Source organism: Nanorana parkeri, unplaced genomic scaffold (assembly GCF_000935625.1).
Source record: "Nanorana parkeri isolate BGI_ZX_2015 unplaced genomic scaffold, ASM93562v1 scaffold585, whole genome shotgun sequence".
Lineage (NCBI taxonomy): Eukaryota > Metazoa > Chordata > Amphibia > Anura > Dicroglossidae > Nanorana > Nanorana parkeri.
The window spans coordinates 310312-321012 of NW_017306853.1; the positions used below are offsets into that span (position 1 = coordinate 310312).

The 10701-nt window shown below is 43.9% G+C and overlaps 1 protein-coding gene across 1 annotated transcript in view; it reads left to right on the top strand.

Annotated features, from left to right (window-relative positions):
* Positions 1-9136, top strand: part of SMC3 (structural maintenance of chromosomes 3) — a 37512-nt gene extending 28376 nt beyond the window's left edge. The window contains exons 26-29 of the mRNA XM_018562575.1: positions 722-913; positions 2023-2200; positions 3970-4076; positions 8688-9136. Coding sequence (XP_018418077.1) covers positions 722-913; positions 2023-2200; positions 3970-4076; positions 8688-8759 — 549 coding nt within the window. The 3' untranslated portion in view covers positions 8760-9136. The remainder of the gene's footprint in view (positions 1-721; positions 914-2022; positions 2201-3969; positions 4077-8687) is intronic.
* Positions 9137-10701: the final 1565 nt, after the last annotated feature.

Sequence of the window (10701 nt, forward strand, 5' to 3'; positions counted from 1 at the left end):
GGGGTTTCAGACCCGAAAATCTGGGTCTGAACGTGTTAATTGTGGCCGTCAGCGACTAGTCAATGTTAGGGCAGAACGGGGGAGGGGCAAGACTGGTACAAGACAACAGAAGGGCAACAGTGCCGTGTCAGATTCCTCGCATCACCTTTCATCATCTCGTGGAGTCACGAGGCGGCCCAACGAAGTACTGATGGGGTGGTCATAATAATCTGGCCACTCAGTGTATGTAATGATATTAAGTACAGATGCTCCTCGCTTAACGACTTACCTGTTTTGCGACCACTCGCACTTACGACCGTCCTCCGAGCGACCTCCAACCTCGCGCGTCAGCGCCAGTGCGACGTGTCGCCGGGGGAAGTGACGTCCTCCGATCTTCACTGCGGGTCCTGGTGAGTATTTTCAGTGCCCGATGTACAGTACACTGTTCGGTACTGTGCATCTGCAACGCTATACAGTACTGTACTAATGCAGCACAGTACTGTACAGAGTTCCTCACTTAACGACCAATCCGTTTAACGACCTGGTCGTAGGAACGGAACTCGGTCGTTAAGTGAGGAATACCTGTATTGTGAAATATTTAAACATTTGCTTTTTTATACAAAATGTCTGACAACCCCAGTATGATGATTGGCAGAAATGGCAAAAAGTGCATGTGAATGCAAGTTGACTGCAGATTTTGTGTTCCATGAGTGGGGTAACTGACAGTTGTCGTTCTGTTTAGGTATCAAAGAACTTCAGTGAAGTATTTCAGAAGCTGGTCCCAGGAGGAAAAGCCACGTTGGTCATGAAGAAAGGGGACATAGAGGGGAGCCAGTCTCAAGATGAAGGGGAAGGGAGCGCCGAGAGTGAAAAGGGCTCCAGCTCGCAGAAAAGCGTGCCATCTGTCGACCAGTTTACTGGCGTTGGAATCCGGGTAAGAACCGCAAGTGCTTAACTGAGACTGAGATGATTGTTAGGTTTGTATTTTTTTTTGTAGCAATTGGTTATGCACACACAGGTATACATCTAATTATATGATGGCATACTATATTTAAAGATCAACTCTAGGCATATACTGTGTATGGATATATCTCACACACACACTCTTTTCTCTCTCTCGCCCCCACCCCCCCTTTTAAAATCACATTTTGTTGCTTTGCAGCCTGAAATGAAGACAAACACAGTTTTTTGTTTTATCCAGCTGTATTTATTCAGTGCAACTTATAACATCCAAGTCAAAGCTAGAACACTAATATGTCATAAAAAACAGAATCACTGAGTTGGAGAAAGGATCACACCCTTGTGTCAGTATTTTGTTGAACCACCTTTTGCTGTAATTTGCTTTAGTCTGGTGGGATGGGTCTCTACTAACTTTGCACATCTAGACTTTGCAATATTTGCCGCTCTTTTTCTTTGCAGAACTGCTCAAGTTCAGTTAATTTGATGGTGACCGTTTGTGGACTGCAGTCTTCAAGTCATTCCACAGACTTTCAATGGGGTTTAAATCTGTGCTCTGATAAGGCCCTGCAAGGACATTCGCCTTTTTCTCCTTCAACCAATGTGTGGTCCTTTTCGCTGTATGCTTTTGTTTTTGTCATACTGGAAGGTGGTTTACCTTCCAATATGACAAAAACAAAAGCACATTTCTGCCATGTTACTAGACAGATGGCAGAAATTTTACAGAATACTGCTAGAGATTATTTCCAGGTATGCTAAAGGCTTCTGCTATGTTAAATGGAACTGTCGCCATGTTACTATGTAACATGCAGAAAACAAGGCGGAATCTAACCAGTGGCCTGATCTACCAAATACCTGTTCTGCGATTTGGCTAACTCATTAGTTTCTGGCCTCCTGCACGGCTCTAACAATTATACATTTGCAGTGGACTTGCAAAGTGTGAAATTATAGAGGTTGATTGTATTCTGCAGCTATTTACAGAGAGCATTCAATTGTTCCAGTTGGTTTTCATCTCAGAGGTGCTTACAATCTAATATGTTAATATGCACATCTATAATAACCCCCTGGCTGCTCTGCTTCTCATAGGTCTCCTTCACTGGCAAGCAGGCCGAGATGAGAGAGATGCAGCAGCTGTCTGGAGGACAGAAGTCCCTGGTGGCCCTGGCATTGATATTTGCCATCCAAAAATGTGACCCAGCCCCATTCTACCTGTTTGATGAAATTGATCAAGCTCTGGATGCCCAGCACAGGAAAGCTGTGTCAGGTAATGTCTCTTTTCTATTGTCTTTATTATTGATAGTAATGTACAATGTATTTTTTTGGTGCCCATTGGGGATAATTTGCTTTTATTTTTGGATACCTTTTTGTTCGTGAATGATTTAAAAAAATGATTCAAACAAACACAATTGCCTTGAAGTGTACTTTTCAAAAGCAGGGTCCACATATGCAGAGGCGCTTGTTTAAATAAGCAAGTCTTGGACACACTGTGTATTAAAATGGGTTATTGCTATGTACTGGAGTTAGAGCCTAAAGCTGGCCATACACCTATAGATTATCTGCAGATTTTCTATGGTCAGATGGAAAAAGTGCAACAGATTCCTCCATCTACGCTAAGCTGTGTGAATGGAGGAATCTCCCGCTGGGACAAGCTTCAGTATCTTGCTAGTCGGCCCCGCTGGCTGTCAAAATACCTGAATGCTGCCGGCATCCAATCATATTGTTCAAGTATTTTGAGAGCCAGTGGGACCGACTACCAAGATACTGAAGCTTGGCCCGGTGGGAGATTTATCATTCTTTGGTACCATGGAGGGACCCTTGAAAAAGTTCAAACATGATCATATCTATAAGTACAGCATAGCTTGGTGTGATTAATATGTTAAATAAAAAGAACAAACATGGTGGCTTGATCATTGGTAAAAATGCTACATTAGTGGTCACTGGTGAAATGTCTCCTTACATCAGCCGTCAGTGTATTGCTTGCCTGCTGTCACAGGAAAAGCCTCCCCCCTAAGCTGAAGTTCAGCAAGAGATCACCTCTTTAGTATTCAGTGGGAGCAGGGACCCCCTTAGCGTGTGGTGGTCAGTGGTAAAAATGCCTACCTTTTTACAGGCAGCTAAAAAGATAACTGGTATCAGTGGTTATTTACCTGAGAGATGAGGAGAAGGCTAAACCGGCCGCCCCTGCTGGCTGTGCCACGTGATGTTGATGCTGGAACTATGCAGGTACAGTCAGATGGAAGATCAATCTGCTGCTGCTCGAGGGAACACCTATCAATCTACAGAGGAACCCGGTTTAAGAAAGTTTATATTAAACAATTGTGCATTTCCGACCTTGTGCCAGAATTTTTGGGAAGACCCTTTTTTTTTTTTTAGCATGACCCTATGCACAAAATCTGCTCCATAAAGACATAGTTTGACCAGTTTGCTGTGGAGGAACTTGACTGGCCCGCACAGAGCCCTGACCATAACTTTACTGCTTTGGGGTGAATTACGATCCAAGCCTTCTCTTCCTACATCAGTACCTGACCTCACAAATGCTCTTTTTATTAAATGAGCACCAATTTTCACAGACAGACTCTGAAAATCTTATGTAAAGCCTTCCTAATAGAGTGGATGTAGAGGTGAGGATCCCAAATAATAGTGACGGGGGAGAGGTAAAAGGATCTGCAGAGGTGCTCGTAACGATGTATGGTTCAAACAGTGTTTCCTTCACAATTTGTTTTTATTTGGTATAATCAGCAGATACGTAAACACCTTCAGCGCATTTCATGGCTACTGCTGGCCACTTTATGATGGTATATGTTGCAGCTTATAAAAGCGGGGCTGCTGTCTCATATGTAGTTGCATAGGTTGAAGAGCAACACTTTTGTGCTCTCAACTTTTGGAGCTCTTCCTCACCCAATAGACTTGAGGCTGTTAAAATGAAAGGCATAGGTCATGGGCTATTTTCACCTTTTTTGTCATGTCTTGTACCATGCCCGAGCATTTTATACAGCACAGAACGCAGTGTAATCTTTGTCTTGTTATCCACAGACATGATCTTAGAACTGGCATCACATGCGCAGTTCATCACCACAACCTTCAGGCCTGAGCTTTTGGAGTCCGCTGACAAGTTTTATGGAGTGAAGTTTAGAAATAAGGTAAGTTTTCAACCCTAAGTGCCAAATAAAATGAATGTTTCTCTAGCTTGTTTTTTTTTAATTTTCAAATTCGTCCCACAGTTCCTTTTGATAATCTGTGTTTTATCTCCCTGTGAAAGCTTTTGGGAATTGCGCTGAACCTGTCATTTGCAGTATTTTTTTAGGGAAGATTCTGCTATATGCCAACATTTAGAGGATCTGTTATTAAAGTAATCAATTTATTTCTCGAGGGACACACAAAGTCTTTAACCCTACTGTTATACTGCTACCTACAGAAGCATTGGACATGGCAAAAAGAAAAAAACTATAGGACAATCCAGGATAACCCCCTCCTACTATTAGGCATCATTCACACTGCTAAGAGCCGGCCCGTATAGATCCGGGCAGTGTGCACGGCCGTATCGGGCCGCTCCCGGGAAGAACAGGTTCTGCGTGTGATTGTACACAGCAGCCTGTTCTTCTCTATGGGAGTACACCGCCGTACGCTCACCCGGAGGCCTCATTCACACTGCGAAGAGCCGGCCCGTACAGATCCGTGCAGCATGCACGGCCGTATTGGGCCGCTCCTGGGAAGAACAGGTGCTGCATATGATTGTACGCAGCAGCCTGTTCTTCTCGATGGGAGAACACGGCTGTATGCTCACCCGTACTGTACACAGCAATCTGTTCTCTATGGGAGAACGCGGCCGTACGCTCACCCGAACTGCACATTGGTACGGGTGTTCATTCTCGGACGCAGACAGGATCCATCCTGTCTGAGTACGGACACCCGCACGTATGTGCAGCTCAGGTGAGCGTACGGCCGAGTCCTGCCATGGAGAAGAACAGCTTGGTGCGTACAATCACACGCAGCACCTGTCCTTCCCGGGAGCTGCACGATATGTCCGTAAATGCAGCACGGATCTGTATGGGCCGGTTCTTAGTGTGAAATGAGCATGCCTCAATTTTTTGCTAGTGATCTAGGTTTTGAACCTATCCAAGTCGTTTCTTTCTTTGTTATTCAAAAAGATTGCCTTGTGTCCATTACTTCGGCTAGAAGGGTTTCCCAGTTGTTTGTCTTGTTTTTTGGAGAGCCCTATTGGTTCTTTATAGGTGCAAGGTTGTTTTAAGACAGCAGGTTTCCTTTTTACCCAAGGTGGTTTTGCCTTTCTTCTAAATGAATACATTGTTTTACCTTCACTTTGTCCGGCTCCTATTCATCCTAAGGACGTTTCTCTTCATTGTTTGGATGTTGTGCGGGTTGTTAAGAGTTTCTGTCAGTCACAGCTCCCTTTTAGGCGTTCAGATTCGTTATTTGTTCACCTGAAGGTCCTAGAAAAGGTTGTTCAGCTTCTAGATCTGCTATTTCTAAGTGGATTTATCAGGTTTTTCATTCAAGCTTATGAGTTGGGGGATAAGGTTCCTCCTTTAACTGTTTCTTCTCATTCTATTAGGGCAGTTAGTACTTCTTGGGCAATTCAGAATCAACCTTCTGGTACTCGCATTGTAAGGCTGCAACTTCTGTTTACACATTTGCTACATTTTATAAAGTTGTTGTTTCTGCCTTTTTCTGATGTTCGCTTTGGCAGAAAAGTTCTTCAGGTGGCTATTTGAGTTGGTTATGTTAGTTTTTATGGTGCCTGACCCTCCTGTTTTGGACTGCTTTTGAACGTTCCTACGTCTCAGAATTCCTCACAGTGGTGTCTCTCAATGGACGCCACCATATCCACCATAAAATCCTTTTCTCCGAGTCCATTGAGGGACACAGCTCCCTCCCATCATTTCCTTTCTTTGGTACAACTGGCAGGTGTGAGGTGAGATGAATTATGTCCTTCAACGTGACAGGCTTTTAATTTTTTTGCCTAGTGATCATTTCTCCTAGAGGCAGCAGCATAACACTACGTCTCAGAATTCTTCAGACTGTGTTCAATAGAGAACAAGAAAGATTGTTTTCTCTAAATTGCTGCTGGAGCTTTATATCTTCAGTTGCAGCTATCGAGAGCTGTTGTCCTCAGTTTGGCACTTGGCAGTATGGCGTCTGGACCCTGCGAGACTGGATGATGCAGGCATAACCTGAAAGTGACCTTTGGGCACAGGGTTCCATGTGGGACACTTTCCAGACTCCGTTTTAGTAAAGGTTAACTGCAGAGTGCTTTCCAGGTCTAGAAATGCTGCATTCAATTAGTGAGTGAGCCAGTCAGGCTGAGCGTTACCTTATTCACAGGTTGCTGGGTGCCTTTATTCCCCATTGCTGGGGGGAAAGGGGTTAACGCTGTGGGACTGAGCACTGATGTCATCCACTGGGTAGAGTGTTGTGTGCGCTCTACAATGTAGATAAAGCATCTCCCCGCTGCTCCTCCTGCTGGCAAAGGGCCACTTAGGACATCGATCTGTTCCTGCTTCCAATCAACAGTTACTTTGCTCAATTAAGTGGAGCTGTTTCCGTTTTTTTTTTTTTTAATGCTCTGCACACGATTTTGAGCACTGATGGAAGCAACAACCCACGTAGTTTTGTTTTTAGTCTTGAATCATTTAAAACTCCTAATGCCACAAAGCCTTTCCCTTGTGCACCCGCTTTTGCAGTTATTTCTCCATGGTCATTAGAAACATTCTAATAAGGTATTTGCATTAAACCGCCCCCACCCCATACACGACCCTAAACGCTTATTAGTTTTGTTCCCAATGTAGATTGTTTTGTTTTTTTCCATCTTAATGAAACACTTACTTTTACCGGTGGAGGATGCAGCTGTTCCAAGGAGCAAGCCCTTTGTAGAATGCTCTGTCAAACCACATCCGATTGGTCAAAGTCCCTTAAGAGAGATCTTGCTGCTGTGGTGGAGCTCTGGCTCTGGGCCGGCGTTTTGGCTTTAAGGCGTTCCTCCCTCTGCTTTCACCCATATGGTGGTTTTCTTTGTGGCCATCACCTCCATGAGAAAACTGTCTGAACTGGCGGCCTTATCCTGCAAAGAACCCTTTCTGGTGAGACAAAGTGGTGTTGAGGCCCAGGAGTTAATTCTTGCCTAAGGTAGTTTCTGCCTTTTACCTCCAACATTGTTCTTCCATCGTTCCGTCTTGCTCCAGTTCACAAAAAGGACATTTCCTTCACGGTCTGGATGTGGTTTAGGCTGTACAATTTTATCTTAGTCACTCCTTCTTTCAAGAAGATAGATTCCCTTTTTGTAATCCGGGATGGAACCTCATCCAAGCTTATGGTTCTGAACTCGATGGCCTTTGTCGGTGGAACTCGATGGTCTTTGTCGGTGGAATTATTACTCTTTTTAAAACAGTTGAAGGTTGAATCTAAGGCTGGGCACACACCTTACAACCATCGCAAGACTTTTGTAAGGTACTTAAAAAAACGTACGATCTGCCTATCTATCTTGCATAAGCAGATCGTACTTGCGATTGCAAGCCACGCCCCCTGAGGGGCGGGCTTCCGATGACCGCAATGCCGAACGGGCAGTGTGCGCTTGCGCACACTGGCCCGTACGGCTTTTATCGTACGAACATGCCACAAACACGCTGAACATCGTACGATGGTCGGCGGGTATTCGTACATGTCCTTTAGTTAAAGTCGTGCGACCTTACAGTAGTAAGGTCGGCTTCCACACACCTTACGATAATCGTACGATCGCGGGATTTCCCGCCATTATCGTAAGGTGTGTGGGGACCTTAAGGCAGGTTTTGGGAGAGATTATCCTGGGCTGGCCTACAGGTTTTTTTTTTTGCTCCCCCTACCCCCAGTATAACCCAAAGGTTAAAGACTTTGTGGTGGGAATTTATCAAAACTGGAGCAGTTGCACACGGCAAACAATCAGCTTCTCCTCCAGTTTTGATAAATTCCCTTCATTGTGTCCCTCTATAGACTCCAAGAAAAGGATTTTAGAGCAACTACAAAAACCCTGTTTTATTATGTATGTATGCATTTAAGTGTTATATTTTTGAGCTTTTCTAAATCTTATTTTTTTTAATTCTATATACATGCTGTAGCCCACTTCCAAACAAGCAGCAATGTAAGCATGGCTGCCTCTTTTGCATATAATATAGAGCTTATCACATTTCCTTTTGATCTGATTTGCATTAATTTTCTTTAAATCCAAAACAAACAAAAAAAGTTTTGTAGTTTCCCTTATAAAGAAGCACAGCGATGCCGAGCCCTTATGTATGATTAGCCCTAAGAATGTATTACGGTAATAGGTGGTGAGTGGCAAGATTAGTGGGGTGATGGGAGTTACATTTGCAAAATTTACTATTTAGGTACTTGAAAAACGATCCCCAGACTCCGAGCTGCAATAAGTGTTGCTCAGCGTCTTCGGTTTCATGGGGTCATATGCACATGACTGCCTGTATGTGAGTTTTGTGCTGTGATTTTTAGTAGTCCTGGTTTTGGAACAGAGGCCCGGCTGTTACTACTGGACAAAAAAATTATCTGCCAGTGTCGGATAACAAGCCCCTGTCACAGGCATCTCCTGCCCTTCACTCTCATAACCTGCTCCTAAACACACATGAAATGCCAGGCTTGTTGATGAGACAGCAGAAGCATCACCGTCTGGGCAGAGGGAAAAAAAAAAAAAAAACTATACAAATTATTTAACTTTCCTCCATTGTGTGCTTTTTTTTTTTCTTCTTCAGGTTAGTCACATTGACGTGATCACAGCGGAACAGGCCAAGGACTTTGTGGAAGACGACACGACCCACGGTTGACGCACCTCCCGCTCGTTCCGCCGAAAGGCATTGTACAAAGTGTTACCCGCTGTTAACCTTGGCATCGGGTTCTGTATATTTAAAAAACAGTGTAAAGTTTTGCGCTCGTTTAGCCAGTTCTTTTTTTTTTTTCACGAGTTGTTTTAATACTTCAGATGGCAGGCTTTTCATGTTTTGTACTATGACGTTGAGTCTTTTGTGTTCGTGGCGATATGATTTTATATGCCTGCTCGAGTTTTTGCCTTTTAGGATCCCTTTCCCCTCCCAGAACGCTGTTTTTATGCTTTCCACAGAAGTGCATTTTAATTCTTGTTTTTACCAGACTGCCTTGTGGGTTCCTCCTTTTAAAATAGGCTCAATAAAACTGTTGATTTTACCGTGTGGTGGCCTCATTGTGTGATCATAAATCAGATCTCGTTAGAGAGCAGCGGAGCAGAAGTGTCAGGGTAATCACCTCTGGGTTTGAGAGGTTCCACTTGTAGGTTCAGACAGCTAGTCATTAAAAAGACGAGGCAGCATTTCTTCTTCATAGTGATCATTGCAGCGTGGTCACATGCAGAGAAGGGCAGGCCTGCCTGGGCTTATCAGCACTTCTAGTAGTTCATATGGCATTCCTAATTCCTGCTGCTAACTATGAAGAGCCGTCTCATTAAAAGATGCTTAATTTAGTGTAACCACTGAAGTGCATAATCCATCTTTAAAGAAAAAGAAATCCGTCATTTAAAGAGGAACTTCCACCTCTCAATTAAAACCCCAATTTTATGCTGCATAGATATACTCACAAGCCCAGTGTATGCAGTGTTGTCCTCCTTTGCTTGTACCCCTCTCCAACTACAGTTCCCATCCCATGCTGCCATATTCCTCTTGTACTTCATGAAGAGATAGCTGTTTCCTCCTGGTTCTTGCAGCTGTGCCGCCAATGATGTGGCACCAGATCTGGTGCTGTGCCTGTTTACATGTTATGTATAACATGTAAACCTGTAGATTTTGCAGGATTTTATGATTCGTGGAAAGTAATGTCTCCTGGGATATGTAATGTCGGTATCCCACTAAGATTATTATTAATATTATTATACAGGTTTTATATAGGGCCAACAATGTGAGCAGCGCTTTACAATATAGACAGAACAATACAGTATGATGAAACATAATTCTTGTCTATGCTGGGGAACCGAATAAAAATAAGCAAATAACCCCTATACTAGACCCCTTCTTCCCAGGTGAAGAATATGCTGCTTGTTTTACTGGGGGACTAATAGTGAAGAATGCTTGCTTTACTCCATGGTTGCCAGTTCCAGTTGTGATGACCATCCCCTCTTCTTGCTGGTCTCTGACTGGTCTTGTTACCACCCCTCCCTCTGATGTCATCACTCGCAATACAGGACCAGCAGACAAGACTGCTGCTGCAATGTACATGATGATGATGTAAGAGTGCCCTCCTATGTTCTAGTGCCGGAGAGAAGAGGATTTGAGTGCCAGCTGCTGCAGGACCCTGAATATAGGCAAGTATTTTTCTGTATATTATGTGCATTATATTCCTTATCAGCTGGGAAAAGACGCATTTATTTTATTTATAGCTGGAGGTCTGCATTAAGGGGAATCGTCTATTCAGAGGCCACCCCTCACTGATCCTCCCACTTCTGCTCTTTTCTCTTGTCGGAGCTTATGCAGAGTCCATGGCCTTCTCCTCTCCCCATGTAACAGTGTTCGGTCCTTGCAATTGGCTATTCAGTACAAGGGCTCATTCAGACGGGCGTGCACATCTGGATATGCAGTGTTGGGTGCGTGTGTAATTTCGTGTAGCTGCATCCTTCCATAGGGGACAATAAGCTGCTGCGTGCAATTACTCACAACACCTGTCCCTTCCAGGATCGTGTCATTCTACCTGCACTCTCATCTAAATGAGCCTGTATACATTTCCCTTTGTTTTCTGTGATGTCTA